Below are 18,490 nucleotides of genomic sequence, written 5' to 3' on the forward strand. Positions count from 1 at the left end.
TGGTCTGCCCAGTTTTGCCTCTGGCCGCGCCCACCATTGGCATATGCCAATAAGGTAGGTCTTTGAGAAAGGTGTTCCCCACCCTGGCATCAGGCTGTTCTTGTTTTCCAACTCTGTGAAGTAGTTATTTCAATGGATAGTTATTATCACCACTTCTCCAAGCCTGCAAACTGACCCTTGAACAGGTTCAACCCCCCCAAAAAAAATTCCCTCCAACACCTGAAACTGTTCAGGTGGATCAAAATTCTGCTAGGGGCGAACATACATTTCCCTTGCTTCTGCTCCTTCTACATCCTTTCCCTTTCTGAAAATGGTAGGAGCACCAGAAGAGACTGGCTGCTGCATCAGTCCCAAGGTCCATGTAGCCCAGAGTCCTGCTGTCACTGTGGCCAGCTGGATGCCAGGGGGAAGCCTGAAAGTGCAACCTGAGCACAACAGCACTCTTCCCACTTGTGACTCCCCGCAAGTCACAGGTATACTTCCTCTTACAGTGGAGGGACAACACATCATGGCTATTGACAGCCTCCTTTTCCATGGAGTTCTGATTTCCTTTGAAAGTCACCTAAGCTGGTGGCCACCATTGCATCTAATGAGAGCCAATCCCATAGTTCAACTGTGCACTATGTGAAGAATTACTTTTCCTTTGCTTGCTCTGAATTGTCTGAATGATGCTGTGCCTTGTCCAGAGCAGGTACATGAAGGCAACCCCAGCTCAGAAATGGAAACCCACACAATGCCTAGAAGGACCAGGACTCAGTCTTGGAGCATCTGCTTGCATGCAGAAGCTCCCAGGTCCAGTCCCTCATTTCTCCAGGTAGGGTTGGAAAGATCCCCTGCCTCAGACTCTGGATAGCTGTTGCCAGTCAGGCTGGACAATACTGGGCAAGGTAATCTAATGGTCTGATTCTGTATAAAGCCAGCTTCTTGTTTTCCTAACGCCCAGAGGCTGCAGCTTATATTGGTCTCTTAATGAATTAAACGATGGTTGGATAGTGTTCTCGAAGCCACAAACATTGAGTCTGACCAAACTGCGGGAGGCAGTGGAGGACAGAGGTGCCTGGCGTGCTCTGGTCCATGGGGTCACGAAGAGTCGGACACGACTAAACGACTAAACAACAACAACAATGAATTAAACGGCAGAGTGCAGTCTTTCGATGCCATACTCAAGCAGCAAAGAGTCTTAATGGCACTTAACAGACCGGCAATTCTTATCACTGCCAGCATGGACAAAGACTGAGCTAGAAGTCAGCTTCCTATGTTCCCCTCACCCCCAACCCTGAGCCAAGCACAATCTCCCAAGAGTCAAACACAACCACAAAAACACTGCCCAAGATGGTGGTACTTTCATAGTATGCTTTTCATCTTCCTTTTTATTGAAGAAAGTTTCTTATTCCATGAATGAAATGCAGCAACAGAGACACAAACAAAAGAGGGATGGGGAAATTCCAGACACCGGTTCCCACCACCCTGGATATGCCCCCCACACCTCCCTTCACCTGCAACCCAATCCAGACAGCTCTGCAGCCCTGGACAGAAGAGGAGGAGCATCAGGCATAGTCTGTCCCTGGCAAACAGTGGGCATTCTTCCTGTAGCACCCGGTTGGTGCCCCTGTTTTCAGCAACACAGATCAGAGCTGGGAACAGTCCAGCCCATTCCCAATTCCACAGGCTGCAGCACTCAGCTGCGACTCACTTCCCATCAGAGTCGTGGCTAGCAGGGAGGGCTTGGCTCTTCTCTCCTTCCTCCCATTCCTCCTCCTCCTCCTCTGACCAGCTCAAGCTGTCATCGGACTCCTCTTCCAGATGAGCTCCTCTGGCTTTCTGGCTTTCCAAGCTGTCTGTCTCCAGCTGCTGCTGCAACATTTGTGATTTGCCCTGGGGGTGCTCCAGCCTAGCCCAGGTGACAGCGTTTTCCTTCTTCAGGGTAATTTCCACTTTGGAGGGCAACATGTTCAAAAAGCTCTTCTCCACATTGATGACCTAGAGAGGAGAAGAGTGCCATTTAATGAATACTGTTCTGACTCTCTGCTGTCACAGAGCCAAGGCATAGTATGGTATAGAGCTGGCCCTAACATTAGGCAAAGGAAGGCAACTGCTTCAGGCAGCAGATTATCGGAGGGCAGTCATCACGGCTAGTAGCCTCTTGTAGGAGCCAGCATCATGGCTTCTGGAACCTTTGGCTGCAGGCAGAGGAGTACTTCTGAGGGAAAGAAGGCAGGGACCCAATGAATGGACACACTAGGCAGCATGTTTATAGCTGTGCCATGCTATAAGGTCTGCTATGCGAGTGGAGGGCATGTTTAGGCTTCCCCACTGTAGCCAAACTGTGGAACTGCAAGGTAACTGTATTTTTCCTGTGTGTTTAACAGCTGCTCATGGAGTAGGAATTCAATAGCTTTAGCTGTCGTTGCACCCTCAACATAGGCCCCGTCCCACATATTTTTTTAAAAAATTATAGTTTGTTACCAAGTGAAGCAACCCAAAACTTACCCCCCAGAGATCCAACTCTGCCTGGAAAACCTTATCTCCTTCGAAAGTAACATGAATGTCCAGCTGCAGGAAGGGGGATAAAAAGAGGAGGCAACTTCAGTACAATTTTGTCCTGCTGTAGGACCCCCACTGCCACTCCCAGGGCTTTTTTTTTTCCAGCTGGAACTCACCAGAACTCAGTTCTGGCACCTATCAGAGAAAAAAGGCAGGCGTTCATGGTGAGTTCCGGCACCTCTTTTTCTAGAAAAATAGCACTGACGACACCCATCTCATTTTGGAGAATACAATGATCGCACATTTGCCATGCAGGCCAGCACTGCATTCAGCAGCGCCAAGGTTGCTCCAAGGGGCAGATAGCCCTCCTCAGGGCAATGTCTGCCCTTCCTTACCGTTGTGCGGTTGGCCTTCACAGAGCTGAGATTTGGCAGAGGGGTCTTGGCATAGATGGTCACCACCACTTGGCTGCCGGTTTGGTGCCAGTCCTGCCGGCAAGAGACCAACTTCTTGTCCTGCTGCCAAAAAGAGCCAGTTAACATTCCCACCTGCCCACTTCCTATTTATGGGGCAGCCTCAAGGCAGGTGGGCCTTGAAAGGTTGGTGGGGGGAGGGTATCTTAGCTGCAAAGCAAGGCTGAAGACAGGCAAGGAGCCCCTTTTCATAGGAAGCCCAGTAAGCACACTAAGGTGGTTGACGAGCAGAGGAGGGGGATAATTTTCTTTCTTTCTTTCTTTCTTTCTTTCTTTCTTTCTTTCTTTCTTTCTTTCTTTCTTTCTTTTTTGCATTTTAATGAGAAACTGACCTAATTCGCACTTCTCAACCCAATTCCTGAACTAGAACACAGCTATCCTTCAAATGTGAACTTCACATTTTGCAAAGCATTTCTCCAGCCAAGCAATGTGTGTAAGAGGGGCAAGTATGTGTCAAAATGCATGTACAGTGGTGCCTCGGGTTAAGTTCTTAATTCGTTCCGGTGGTCCGTTCTTAACCTGAAGCACCACTTTAGCTAATGGGGCCTATTCTTTTTCCCCCTGAAAGAGTCTTATCACAACCCTCCTACATCACATCTACTTTCACCATCACGTGCAACATTAAAATACATTTCATACTATTAACTCACTTAAGGTGCAGGCTCTCAATCTCCTTTAATGGATTACTTTGTGTGTGTGAAGGTCATGGGGAAGAAGTGAATGACCAGCACTTCCAAGTACAGTGGTACCTCGGGTTAAGTACTTAATTCGTTCTGGAGGTCCGTTCTTAACCTGAAACTGTTCTTAACCTGAGGTACCACTTTAGCTAATGGGGCCTCCCGCTGCTGCCACGGCGCAATTTCTGTTCTCATCCTGAAGCAAAGTTCTTAACCCGAGGTAATATTTCTGGGTTAGTGGAGTCTGTAACCTGAAGCATATGTAACCCGAGGTACCACTGTATATATGTGAGAACAACGCATGAAATCCCATCAAAACACCTTGCAGAAATGTGTGCATTGCTCAAAACCGCATGCAAAAATAGGTTTGTTAGGAGAAATTTACACCAGCCCGCTGATTAATTTTAATGGGGATTTTTAAAAATCCAGAAATTTCTGCGGACATGTGGGGAGCTGAATTTAAGAAACGGAGGGAGGAGAGGGGAGAGAGACTGAGAAAACTGAAATGGAGAGATTTGCCTATCCCTAACAGGGGACCCGAGGAGCGTGTGTTCCTCACCTGCTTCTTCACCCAGGTGTGCTTCCCTCGGCTGCAACCCTTTTGCTCCAGGAATGCTGTGAAGTCGGTGGTTTTCATTCCACAGCAGCTCCAGTATTTCATGCTGGGAGGGTGGGGGATCAAATGAACCGATAGGAGAGAGAAGCACAGGAAAGAGGCTGAGACTAAGCCACCCCTGAATTCTTGCCTTGATCCTGCTTTGGCTATTTGAGTGTAGCAAATTGTTCCTAAGCTGGCTGGTTGCCAACAGAAGATTGGAAGACTGGAGGGCCATATACACACACAGCACTTAGTTAAACTATAGAACTCATTCCCACAGGAGGCAGGGATGGTCATGGACTTGGATGGCTTTAAAAGAAGATTGAAAAAAATCATGGAAGAGGATAAAGCTATCAAGGGCTTCCAGGCATGATGGAGGCTATGCTCTGCCTCCACAGCTGGAGGCAGCGATGCTTCTGAATATCAGTTGCTGGAAACTTCAGGAAGGAGGAGTGTTTGCAGGTTTCCCAAAGGGGCATCTGGTTGGCCACCGTGAGAACAGAATGCCGGCTCTTCTTATGTTGGGTTGCCATATGTCACGCCCAGAATACTGCAGCCGAAAGCAGAATCTGGGCGGAAATCAGCTAAATGTTCGGGAAAATCTGCATGTATGGCAACTGATGTCAGCAGTGTTGTTCTTGCCCATGTCCCTCAAAAAATAGCTCAAAAACATCCAATTATTTTGTGACAACTTTGGGCTTTTCACTGATGGGGAACAATGAGCTCTAATGGGCATTTAGGCTACTTTTTGTCACAAGCTGCCTTGGAATGCATCATCCTCACTAGAATCTGCAGGATGGGGGGAGACAGAAGCTTGATTGACTGAATTGACAGGGAAAGCATGTGCCTGAGGTGAGCTCTATTAAGCAGAAGTATTTGGGGGAGGAGTCCTGGATTTCGCCAGATATGGATTGGGGTCCAGTGCTGTGTGCTTGATTCCGCACCCTGGAACGACCTGCTCAAGCTGTACGAGTATGATAAAAGAGCTCCAAGGGTATTGCACCCTGCAGAGCACAGTGCAGGAACAGAATAGCCTGTGCACCGGAACACAACTGCTGACAAAGAGAAACCGTCCTCCAGCTGGCCAGCAAGGGTTGAACATGGGAGACGAAGCACCCCATGATCCCACAGGCAGGGCTGGAGGAATTACGCCTTACCCTTCGTGGAAGACAGGCACCCCAGGGTGGAATGTGCAGGTCTCCCTATCGCTTTCTTCTCCCTGGTAAACCTGGAAGATAAGCCAGGGCAGAAAGGTCAGCCAAGCAGCCTTGCGGGAGGCAGAGGCGGCCAAACCATCTCTCTGCTGGCCAGAGAAGCCCCAGGCCCACCCTTTGCTTCCTGATGCACGAGCCACAGCCGCGGGCTCCATTTCCCAGCAGGAACCTTGTTTGGAGTGGAGAAACCATGGATGGTGGCTGGTGTCCTTTGGGATTGGCAGGTGGCATGGAGCCCAACAGTAGGTGGCGCCAGAGACAATGAAAGACAGAAGCAAGAAATTCCACCTCTGTCCCCATCCTTCCTGCTGCTGACCTTCTGCATTGAGACCTAGGAAGAGGAAACTGAGAAGCCTCCACAGATTGGGCTCTAGGCTTGAGGCAACCTTCCTCAATGTTGTACCCTCCAAACCTTGGACTGCAACTACCACAAGAGACTGTGTGGTATAGCAGTTAGAGCACTGGACTAGGTGGGGGCCAGGTTCAAAGGCCAATTTTGCCATGAAGCTCCCTGAGTAGCTCTGGGCCACTCCCTGCCTCTCAGCCTAGCCTACCTCACAGGGTTGTTGTGGGGATTAAATGGAGGGGGGACCACATAAGCTGCCTTGAGCAACTTGGAGAAAGAGGTGGGATGTGAATGCAGCAAATAAATAGATAAATTTGGCGCCCTCCAGATGTGGTCAGACTACAACTCCCATGAGCGCCAGCCACACCTTTCCATGGTTCTGTGAAATGTGTGTGAACTGGCTCATCCTCAGCTCTAAATTCTATGCTAGAGAAATATCCCAGAAACCCCATCCTTTCACAATGGGACAGGGTATAGCAATCTCCCCCAAGCTGGTGCCCTTCCAGAATCACAGAATCACAGAATCACAGAATCATAGAGTTGGAAGAGACCACAAGGGCCATCGAGTCCAACCCCCTGCCAAGCAGGAAACACCATCAGAGCACTCCTGACATATGGTTGTCAAGCCTCTGCTTAAAGACCTCCAAAGAAGGAGACTCCACCACACTCCTTGGCAGCAAATTCCACTGTCGAACAGCTCTTACTGTCAGGAAGTTCTTCCTAATGTTTAGGTGGAATCTTCTTTCTTGTAGTTTGGATCCATTGCTCCGTGTCCGCTTCTCTGGAGCAGCAGAAAACAACCTTTCTCCCTCCTCTATGTGACATCCTTTTATATATTTGAACATGGCTATCATATCACCCCTTAACCTCCTCTTCTCCAGGCTAAACATGCCCAGCTCCCTTAGCCGTTCCTCATAAGGCATCGTTTCCAGGCCTTTGACCATTTTGGTTGCCCTCCTCTGGACACGTTCCAGTTTGTCAATGTCCTTCTTGAACTGTGGTGCCCAGAACTGGACACAGTACTCCAGGTGAGGTCTGACCAGAGCAGAATACAGTGGCACTATTACTTCCCTTGATCTAGATGCTATACTCCTATTGATGCAGCCCAGAATTGCATTGGCTTTTTTAGCTGCCGCGTCACACTGCTGGCTCATGTCAAGTTTGTGGTCAACCAAGACTCCTAGATCCTTTTCACATGTACTGCTCTCAAGCCAGGTGTCACCCATCTTGTATTTGTGCCTCTCATTTTTTTTGCCCAAGTGCAATACTTTACATTTCTCCCTGTTAAAATTCATCTTGTTTGTTTTGGCCCAGTTCTCTAATCTGTCAAGGTCGTTTTGAAGTGTGTTCCTGTCCTCTGGGGTGTTAGCCACCCCTCCCAGTTTGGTGTCATCTGAAAATTTGATCAGGATGCCCTTGAGTCCATCATCCAAGTCGTTGATAAAGATGTTGAATAAGACCGGGCCCAAGACAGAACCCTGTGGCACCCCACTAGTCACTCTTCTCCAGGATGAAGAGGTACCATTGATGAGCACCCTTTGGGTTCGGTCAGTCAGCCAAATGTTGAACTACAGCTCCCAACAGATGAGCTGACGATGACGGCTGGGAACCATGGGGGCAGTAGTCCAAAATGTGCGGCTGGGGTAGGTTGCCTTAAGATTTGGTCAGAAGTTCACATGGGAGATGCAAAGTCTCAGAGCAGAGGGCGTAAATGAAAGGCGGGGGGACCAGTATTGGAAATCTGAGAAAACTCATGGAAAGAGAGCGCAGGCTTGAGGAGACATGCCGGGAGTTTAGAAAGGGGGGGGGGGGCAAACCCAAACTCACCGCCTTGCAGCCAGAGTTCTTGCAGGTGGTGCCAGCGCTCACCTCCAGGGAAGCTGTTATGGGGAGGCACAAATGCAAAGTCAGGCAAACTTCTTGAGGGCACTTTGCAAACCCCCAAATGACAGGCCACCCCACCCACTTCTAAGAGCTTAGCCCTATTGGCTCTGCAAAGTGCAATCCACTGCGGTTGGTTAAAGTCCAGGGAGATCCTATGCTAACTAACAGCCCTGAGCTCGTAGATCTGGGTGACTGATTTGCTGTGCGCTGCTATCAGACCCATAAAAAGGGAGGTGGGCAGGTGAGCCTGTCGATGCACAAAGGCAGCAATCCCAAACACCCCTGTAATAAAGCTCATGTTCTATTCCTCAGTGCCGTATTGGATACCAAGAGTTTACATTTTTATCCAGCAGAGCAACAGGTAGCCACCGCAGGCTCCCGCTTGTAGCAGAAAGGGAACCCAGCTCAGGTTTTCTAAAATGAAAACATGTGGTTGCTCAAACTGCTTGGACTTCTTGACCTTGGGCCTTAAACAAGATGGGGGAGCCCCCTGCCGCATCTCCACCATATATTTAAAGTGCATAGCTTTCCCACAAAGAATACTGGGAACTGTAGTTTGTTAAGGGTGCTGGGAATTATAGCTTTGGGGGAAGGGTAATCTACCATTCCAAAGATTCTCTGGGCAGAGCCATGTGCTTTAAACATGTGTCAAATGTGCTTTAAACATTTGCTGCAGATGCAGTCTTATTTGTTTTTTTTGGGGGGGTGAGTTTTGTCTTTTTTTGAGAGGGGGTTCTGGACATTGTTTGTTTTTATTCTGTGAAAGGGGTATCTTGTGGTGCCCACAACAGTTTCTTAGATTTCCAAATATGCCTGCAGGCACCAAAACTTGGGGGAATCCTTTCCAAGTACAATACCTGTCCTGTACCCCTTTGTAGTTATTTCCCACCTCACCCTCCCAAACCAGCAAGGCTCTTACGAGTGTCTGCTGAGCCTTGAACTGGCGGGTGGTCCTTGCGGGTCAAATCCAGCTTGCTCAGGGCCTGTGCCAGAGATCCGGACACTTTCACAGGCAGCAGCTGTTTAGGCTCATCAGAACTGGAGAACATTAACAAAATAGAAAACAAAAGATATTTGATGATATATTAAGATTCAGAGTTACTGCCAAGCTTCATCTGAAACAGGGTTCCAAGAAGGTTTTCACCATGTGCCACCCCTTCACAAAATGCACAGTTCACCTGTGGAATTCCCTGCCCCAGGGCCCCAGGGCTTTAAACAGGAATTAGCCACAGCACCAAAATGGGGCCTTCATACCTGGAGGCAGTCTGCCTCTCAGTGGCAGACACTGGGGCATACAACAAGGAAGGGATGCTGCCTTCACACTCTCCTTGGGGGGGGGGTTGCAAGAGGCATATGGCTGGCCATCTAGAGGAGCAGCAGGCTAGACTAGAGGGACTCTTGGTTTGATCCAGCAAGAGCCTGTAGCTCATCAGGTTGTGGATTCACTTCTATCTGGAGCATGATTGGGTGGTTCCTGCCAACCAATCATACTGCTGCATTGTTCTAGGACCAATCAGACTGCTGCATTCTGAATCCTATTGTTCTAGGACCAATCAGACTGCTGCAGTTTGGATCCTATTCAACTCAGTACATAACAGTAGCAGAGCATCTGCTTTGCATGCAGAAGGTCCCAGGTTCAGCCCCAAATGGCATCTCCAGGTAGGGCTGGGAATGTCTCTGCTCAATGCCCTGGACAGATGCTGTCTATCAGGATAGATGAAACTGAGCTGGATGGCCCAATGGTCTGGCTCAGTATAACAGACCCTCAAGTGTCCCTATTTTCCAGGGACGGTCCCAGATTTACAGAAGCCATCCTGGTTTCGTTTTTGATCCTGGAATGTGCTGCTTTTCCTTAAGACATCCCTATTTCCATCAGAGAAATGTTGGTTTTGGCTCAGTTATGCAACACTCCCCCCCCCCCAAAACGGAGATAACTATACAACGTTTAAAAGACACATGAAGGCAGACCTGTATAGGGAAGTTTTTCTTAACGTTTAATGTTTTAGTATGTTTTTATATGTGTTGGCTAACCGAATCAGATGGTGGAGTATCATTATTATTGAATAGGATATCTCTATTTTCATTGGATAAATGTTGGAGGGTATGGTACAAGGCAATTTTTTAACCCATTGCCCCTGGTCCCAGAAGAATGGCCTGCCCTTTCTCCCCACCTCACCTGGGCCTCTCACGCTCCATCATCTCTGCTGACTTTGGCCCCTGGATGATGACCTCAGTGCTTGTCTTGACCTTTGGCTCACTCGAGGCCTCCTCTGGCTCTGGAGGCTTCTCATTGCTGTGATACCCTTTGGTGCAGCCCTTTGGGGACAAAATGCATAGCGTCCAGCCCTAGTTTGAACCTCTCCACAACCGAATCAGGAGGAATACTCAATAAACAGGTCGTCTGGAAGTGGCCAAAGCTGTAGGAACCAGTGGCCCACTAAGGGCCCCTTCACATGTTACAAAATACCTCTGCAGAAGGCACATGATGTGTCCATGTACTTGTAAGCAAAGGAGCACGCCCATATGCCACATTGCCACAGCATGTTAGTAGCACTCATTTATATTGTGAGGAAGATCTCTCCTGCCCTTGAAAGTGAGCGCTCTCCTATTCCATGCACTGGCTGCTTACGTCTGCATGCACATTCATGTGAGTGTCTGCCATAAGAGATGGAGGTGGGGACCATAGCTCTGTTGTAGACCACCTGTTCTGCATGCAGAACATCCCAATTCAGTTCCCAACATCTCCCCTGTAAAAGGATCTCAGTTGCAAAACTACCAAGCAGAAAGAAAATATTAGGCTAGGTGGTCCAGTTGGCCTGATTTAGGAAAGCTCAGCTTTATATGTTCAAGACATGACAGGTTGATCCAGTGTTCGTCAATATAACACGTCACCATCTGCTACCTTTGCTGAACTAGCCATTTTAATTTAGCTGTTTTGCCAGTGCTTGTTTGGCTGCTTTCCAGTTGTTAATTACCTGCTCTAAGCCTTTGAGATGGGATGGGGCCATAGCTCAGTGGCAGAGCATCTGTTTTGCGTGCAGAAAGTCCCGAATTCCATCCCTGGTGTCTCCAAGTAGGGCTGAAAGAGATCCCTAAACCCTGGAGAGCCATTGCCAGTCCATGTAGACAATATTGAGTTAGATGGACCAATGGTCTTGCTGAGTATAAGGCAGCTTCCTATTGACTCTAAGGGTCAGCAGGTTGGATATTTACATAAAGGCAATGGTCATCAGAACATCTGCCTGAACCTTCAACATAAGGCTCATACAGTTCAAAGAAATTCACCCAAAAGAGTGGCGCACCAGAAATCGGTCAAAACTCATTTGGCTCACAGGAGCCAGCACTATGGGGTGAAGGGGAAGATCCAATGGGCACAGAACACACCTTTATGGAGAGGAATTCTGAGAAGTCGGTGGTTCGTTTCTTGCAGCAAGACCAGCCCTGGGAGGAATAACATAGGGGTAAGTCCTCCATTTCACAAACACAGCAACCCACAAATGGTTACCAGGGGCAACTAGAAATTTAATACTGGTGTTTGGCGGGGGAAACCTGTGTGCTCTTTTACAGCCAGAGGAGTGGCATATTTTCTTTTTTAACCACCAGTAACTCGGGGGGGGGGGCAAGGCAACAAGTCCCAGAATGCAGCATTGATGCTGGGAGGACAGGGGCATTTTTTGCAAACTCATACCTCCAGTTCCCCAGTCCTCACAGTAAACGGTGGGCACAGGACAGATGCTCTTAATTCACTGCCGTGGAGGATGAAGTGAGAAGGCCAAGTTCACATCCTCAGCGTACATTTAACAGTTCCCTGGAGAACTGCAGGAACTGCAGTTTGTTAAGGTTCCTGAGAACTGCAGCTCTGTGAGGGAGGGGGTCTTCTATCATTGGCAGACTTGGATGGCGCCAAAATTTGCACACACACCCAGCCCTCATGCTGCTTTCACAAAAGTGGGTGAGGGGGCAGTTCTGCTTTGGGAAAGAGACATGAGGTTCTAGCAGGGCGCTGGAGCCCTCCCAAGCTCCCATAGCACCCCAAAGTTGGGAATGCATTAATTAGGTTTTGGGAAAGAGACACTGTCAGAGTCTCACACCTCCTTTCCAAAGCCTAGTGCCTCTACCTTCTCTCCTTCCCTTGCACAGCCCTAAATCCTCCCTTGCTCCTAACAACTCACAGTCAGCACCCTTAACAAACTAAAGTGCCCAGGGTTCTTTGGGGGGAGCCATGACAGTTTAAAGTGGTATGATAGGAATTCCAAGGGCTACTAAGCCCAGCCAAAATGTAAAGCAACAGGATGCCCCCCCATACACACAAATACCTGATCAACAACCTGCTATTCTCATGCCTTGTGCCAGTCTCTCCAGACCCCATGCCCAGTCAGACCCTGCGCAATCCTATGCAAGGATGTGGCACTGCAGTGATGATCTTCAACCCATTGCCCTGCTCTGCTCAACCAACTCACCTTCAAGGCATCATGGAAGATGGGTAAACCCGGGTGGTAGAGGCAGGAGTCTGAGAGCGGGAAACAAAAATGGTAGAAGTCAACAGTTCAGCCAGAATCATAGAGTTGGAAGCGACCCTGAGGATCATCTATTCCAACTCACTGCAATGCAGGAATAAGCTGATGTCTCATATGGGGATCAAACCTACAACCTTGGCATTATCACCACCACTCCAACCAACTGGAGCTATCCAGGCTCTCATCTTACTGAATCAGGCCAAAGGCTCATGTAGCCCTGCATCCCATTATCACAGTGGGCAACTGGATCCCTTTGTGAAGTCTGCAAGCGGAATTACTTTTCTCACCCCTGGCCCCTCAGATATCCTTTTCACTGGGCATTCAGGACAATTTGTGCTTGGGGCAGTATTGGGGAGTGGTTGTACATGATCCCACTTTTGATGCTGTTTGCACTCGCAAAGGTTCCAGGGTGAACATGTTGCTGCATTTCCAATCTGTGCATGTCCCATAGCCCCCCGCTGAAATCCTGCAGTTTTTCAAAACACAAACAGTCTAGGGTTTTGTTTGACTTTCGTTGTGCTGTGTTATTTATCGTATTTATTTAAACAAATTACATATCCCTTGACTACAACAGTCTCTATTGTATGATACAAAAAAAATCAGTTAAAACTAGAAAATCAAACACCCATTGAAGGAAATAACCATGCAGGAAATTATAGATTCAATAAACCAAGGAAAAGCAGGGAAATCACCGGGGCCAGACACTTCAGGTTACAGCCTCCGCTAACTCAGAAATAGTACCTCGGGTTAAGAACTTTGCTTCAGGATGAGAACAGAAATCATGCTCCGGCAGCACGGCGGCAGCTGGAGGCCCCATTAGCTAAAGTGGTGCTTCAGGTTAAGAACAGTTTCAGGTTAAGAACAGACCTCCGGAACGAATTAAGTACTTAACCCGAGGTACCACTGTAATAGAAGAGAACACAAAATTATTAAAGAAAATGTATAACATTCTTTTGGAATGGGAAACGAAAAATGAGGAAGTGAAATCAGTAATAATTAAATGGGCACAAGATATATGCCACAACGTACAATTTGAAGATTGGACAAAACTCTGGAAAGTAAATTTGAAATTCACAGACTGTATATTGTTAAAGGAAAATTATATGAAGATATAAAAATGAGCAGAGGGAATGTTGGAGGTGTAAAGAGGTTGAAGGGACTTTTTGTCATATGTGGTGGGATTGTAAAAAGGTTAAGGTATACTGGGAAATGATTTACAATGAATTTTTTAAAAAAGTTTAAAATAGCATTTGTTAAACAACCAGAAGCCTTCCTGTTGGGCATTTTAGGGCAAGACCTGCCAAAAGAGAAAAGGGCACTATTTATGTATGCAATGACGGTGGCAAGAATACTGCTAGCACAGAATTGGTAGACTGGAGAAATTCCAACAAAAGAACAATGGCAAGAAAAACTGGTGAATTATGCAGAGATGGTGAAGCTGACACACAGACTTCGGGAAAAGGACAATAGGGATTTTGAAAAAGAGTGGGAACCTTTTATATTATATTTGCAGAAACAAAGGAAGAACATTGATCTGATGGTAGGATTTAAATAAACATTCACAGTTTTATGGATAGGGAATAGGTAATGTAATAAAAGGAAAAAGTATGATATTTGTAGAAGATACAAATATCTTCTACAAATATAAGGAGGTAAATAAATCAGAAACGGAAGCCGAGGAAAGTCCAAAAGGGGGGAGGGAAAGATGTTTATGTAATCTGTATGTTATAAGTTTATTAGTAATGAGAGAAAAGAAAAAGTTTTTTTAAAAAAACCATTGAAGGAGCGTCTCCACCCTCATCGTTCAGTCCAGACACTGAGATCTAGCTCTAAGGGCCTTCTGGGGGTTCCCTCATGGCAAGAAATGAAGCTACAGAGAACCAGGCAGAGGGTCTTCTCGGTGGTGGCACCCACCCTATGGAATGCCCTCCCATCAGATGTCAAGAAAATGAGTAACTATATAATCTTTAGAAGACATCTGAAGGCATCCCTGAATAGGGAAGGCTTTTAATGTGTAATGTTGTGTTACTTTTTTTTTTATGTTGGAAGCTGCCAAGAGTGGCTGGGGCAACCCAGTCAGATTAGCAGGGTACAATTTATTTATTTATTTATTTATTTATTTATTTATTTATTTATTTATTTATTTAGCTAGCTAGCTAGCTAGCTAGCTAGCCTGCTGGAATAGTAATGATAATAATAGAGCATTCAGTAGGTGCCAGAGGTTCAACAGGGAGGGGGCCTCTGGCCTCCATAGGAAGGGAATTCCACAAAATTGTGCCCACAATACTAAGCACGCTGTGCATCTGAGCCATGGTGGGCCAAGAACAGTGAGCCCCCCAAAGACCTCTGTGATCAGGTAGGGATATAAGGGATCAGGTGCTCCCTAAGGTAACTTGGACCCAGGTGGCTAAGGGCCTTGTAAATTAATACAAAAGCATAGAGCTTGCCCCGGTAGCATATGGGCAGTCAGCACAAGCTTTTGAGCTTTGGAATTATGTGCTGGTGAGAATTTATCCCCACTAACTGTCTAGGTATAGCATTCTGCACCGGTGGAACTTCCAGACCAGGCCTAAGAGTAGACCCACATTGCAATAATCCAATCTATAACAGAAGGGGGGCATTTCAACAGCAATAACATGGTAACACTGGGGAAGCATCACAGAACAACTAATAAAACTGAAGGATGTGTGGAGCGTCCAGGATCAACCCATAACTAATGCACTGTTATTGTCTGTCTTTTCGCTCTAGCAATGCAACCCTGGCACTGAGCAGGTAAACCAAAGCTGTGTATACACCATACATTCTTTCCCCCTAAGGATAATAGGAACTGTAGTTTGCCCCACAGAGAACTACAGTTCCCGGCACCCATAATAAGCTACAGTTCCCAGGGTGAAGCTATGTGCTTTAAGTGTGTGTGTAGCCCAAGAGGTGCTTTTGAAGTAATTCTCTCTGCCTTGGCGACTCCACCTTTTTCCCTCTGGAAGCATAGCAATGATACTACAGACTCTGCAGATGACTGAGACATTCTCCTTGCTTGACGTGTGCTTTGAATGTGCTGGTTCTAGGGCTCACGGTACCTTTAAAGCAACCCCACCCCAGAACCTTGGAAGCCGTAGTTTGTTAAGAGTGCTGGGAATTGTAGCTTAGGGGTAAACTACAGTTCCCAGGGTTCCAGCATGTATATGCTTCAGAAGTATGTGAGTACACAGCCAGAGACAGATCTGCAAGGTCATGTTTTAAATGCATTTGTTACTTTTGTGTTTTTAAGTGTTTTTAATCATCTTACCCATAAATTGCCTTGAGACTGTGGCTTAGTTAATCAACGGTAAAGATTAGTAACAATACTGTAATAACAATATATTGTTGTCTTCAGGTTTTTCCCTTACAGAGATTAGCTTCTTATCATAGCTCTGGGGTGATCACATCACCTGTTGAACTCGCCGGAGAGGTACAGGAAAGAAAGCGGTAATACCACACACGCGCACGCGCGCACATGCATACGTGTCAACTGTTAAAGCAACTCCGCTTCCTTGCAAACTTCCTGCGGTTCTCCTGAGTGCCGTGGGAACTCGCACGGAGTCACGTGGACATCAGAGGCTGCCCATCGCTGGTCCCGGGCCTCTGACTTACCTTGCGTGTTCTTCTCCGGGTCAAACTTCTGACCGCATCCCTTGTTGTAGCAGAGCAAAGCCATCTCCTGGGTCGGGGATCCAGAGCCTCACAAAGGCAGACAGGCGGGCAAGCAGGCAAGCCGGGCCGGCTCTGTCACTGTCCAGCACGCATCCCTGTCAGTCAGAGAGGCTCTCTCGACCGCAACTTTCGGGGCTGGGCGAAAAACGAGCCCTGGCTATCTTTAGCAGGCGGCAAGGGGGAGGGCCCTGCAACCGGAGCCCGTCCCAAAGATGGGCATGCAACCCGTTCGGCCTACCAGAAGCACTGAACAAGCAGGCGTGGATTGCCCCGGCGGGGAGGGCACAGCGCAATGGGGCGGCGGCGGCGGCGGCAGCAGCAGCGCAAGGCAGATGCTCCAGAGACATAAAGGGCTGGTCTTCTCCATATTTAAGATGCTCAGATCATCTGCTGCTTGGGCTGCGTTGCATTAAGTACCCTGCCCCCGCAAATATTTTATTTGTTTTTATTTATTACATTTCTATACCACCTTTATCTTCCAAGGATCTCAAGGTGTTGTATGTGGTTCTCCTCCTCCCCAATTCATCCTCACAACCACCCTGTGAGGTAGATCAGACCAAGAGATGGCGAGTGGCTCAAGGTCACCCAGGGAGCTTCATGGCTGAGTGGGGATTCGAACCCTGGTCTGCCAGCCAGGTTCTAGTCCAACACTCGTAACCATTCCCAGGAAGGGTAGTTTGTTAAGGGTCCTGGGAAGTGTAGCAAGGCCGGCCAAAGACATTTTGGCACCTGAGGCAGGGAGTAAGGGGTCAGGAAAGATCTACATCAGGAACAACAGCTGAGTCTGTAGAGCATGAGACTCAATCTCAGGCCCGCATTGGGCTTAAGATCCCTGCAAGGCAGAGGGCTGGACTAGATGACTCTTGGGGTCCCTTCCAACACTATAATTCTCTGATTCCAAGTGGGATGGGAAAGAAACATCAACGTTGGGATGTGCTGCCCCACTGGCCCCTGACACCTGAGGTGGTTGCCTCACCTTGCCCTGTGGGTGGGCCAGGCTTCTGTGAGGGCTAAACTACAGTTCCCATAATTGTTATTTTCCAGGGAGACTGGATTTGCCTTAAATGTATTGTGTCTGTGTAGCTTTTGTTTCTCTTGCATCTTTGACTTGGCTTCCCAACCCCGATCTGTGGTGCTCAAATCCCCAAACCCCACAATCTTGACATCTTAGGGTTTTTCTAGGAGATGATGCATTTCATACTTTGAACACAAACCCACAGTGGTTGGGAGGATGCATGTCCTTACCAGAAGGGGGGGGGCATGGGCAGAGGCAGATTTAGGGTGTGTATGACCAGTTCGGTTGCACTGAGGGCAAAGTCTGGGGGCACCGCTGGGGGGGGACGATGACGACCAAATTTTGGGGTCACAAAAATCACTGCTGAAATTTGAGAATCCAAGGTGGAATCTACTTCCTCAGGATGTAGTGGTGGTAGCTCTCAATTAAGGTGGATTTTAAAAAATAGGCAACTTTGCAGCTGACAACGACTTCCAACCATAATAGCTATGTCCCACCTCCACTGTTGGGGCTGCTAGAGAATCACAAGTGGGGAGAGTAGATTCCCATAGTACTTTTTTTTTATAAAAAAAAATCTATTCATTGCTTTTACATCACATTTTTTCTCCAAGCAGCTCAAGGTGGTGTACATACAATTTCTGCCCCTCATTTAATTCCCACAACAACCCTCTGAGGTCATTTAGGCAGAGAGGCACAGGCCAGCCTCCAAGTGAGCTTTGTGGCTGAGCAGGGATTCGAACCCTCGTCTCCCTTGTCCTAGTCTGGCACCCTTACCATTACACTACGCTGACCCCTTCTGTTATTACCACTTTGTAATTTTTCACACTGAAGTGTCTCAGAGCAACTTACAGGATAAAAATAGGAACCAAGAAAAAAAAAACCAAACATAAGAGCAGCAATAAAATAATAGGCTTCTGGCCACTCTGAGAACAGGATGTGAGGTGACAAGATGGGCCTTTTTGCCTGATCTGGTGCTCTTGTGTTCATGCACTTGGATAGCTCAATCAGTAGACCATGAGACCCTTAATCTCAGGGTCATGGGTTCAAGCCTTACGTTGGGCAAAAGATTCCTGTATTGCAGGGGTTGGACTAGATGACCCTTGTGACCCTCTTCCAACTCTACAGTTCTATAATCTTCTTCTATTTCCTGCCCTACATCCACACTAATCAGCTCAGTGGGGATCACGTGAGAAAAGACCCAAAGGCTATTGTCCCTAAAAGATTGCTAACAAAAGACTGTTGCGGACAGTTGGATGGAAAGTGACACAACCAATCGGGTCCACCCACATCCATCCCTGCCCCCTGTGAGCATCTCTTTCCAGATTCCCTGTACAGATGCAAGAATATTGTGGTGGCTGCATATGGTGTTTTAACTGGAGGTGCAACCATGCAATGCACACACCTTCCCCAGAAGGCACTGCAGAAGAAGGTCCCTAGAAGTTGTGATGCCCAGCACACACATGAAGAACAGTGGTGTTCACATAGCCCATGTGGTATAGCAATTAAAGTGAAAGACCTGGGAGACCAGGGTTTGAATCTCCACTAAGCCTCGAAGCTCACTGAGTGACCTTGGGCCAGCCACTGCCTCTCAA

The 18,490-nt window shown here is 47.7% G+C and overlaps 1 protein-coding gene across 2 annotated transcripts; it reads right to left on the reverse strand.

The window, feature by feature from the left end:
• Positions 1 to 1,339: 1,339 nt before the first annotated feature.
• Positions 1,340 to 16,071, reverse strand: ITGB1BP2 (integrin subunit beta 1 binding protein 2). Of its 2 annotated transcripts, none has more exons than XM_053374156.1 (11): positions 15,824 to 16,071; positions 12,137 to 12,186; positions 11,061 to 11,117; positions 9,853 to 9,992; positions 8,596 to 8,714; positions 7,620 to 7,672; positions 5,390 to 5,460; positions 4,194 to 4,296; positions 2,880 to 3,002; positions 2,491 to 2,553; positions 1,340 to 1,980 (listed from the first exon to the last, which is right to left on the reverse strand). In XM_053374156.1, the coding sequence occupies exons 1-11, from the start codon at positions 15,885 to 15,887 to the stop codon at positions 1,690 to 1,692; spliced, it is 1,134 nt and encodes a 377-aa protein (XP_053230131.1). In that variant the 5' UTR covers positions 15,888 to 16,071; the 3' UTR covers positions 1,340 to 1,689. The 2 variants fall into 2 exon arrangements, with proteins under 2 accessions (XP_053230131.1, XP_053230132.1); XM_053374157.1 differs by having other exon boundaries at positions 2,880 to 2,999; positions 15,824 to 16,069.
• Positions 16,072 to 18,490: the final 2,419 nt, after the last annotated feature.

Source organism: Podarcis raffonei, chromosome Z (genome assembly GCF_027172205.1).
Source record: "Podarcis raffonei isolate rPodRaf1 chromosome Z, rPodRaf1.pri, whole genome shotgun sequence".
NCBI classification, from domain to species: domain Eukaryota; kingdom Metazoa; phylum Chordata; class Lepidosauria; order Squamata; family Lacertidae; genus Podarcis; species Podarcis raffonei.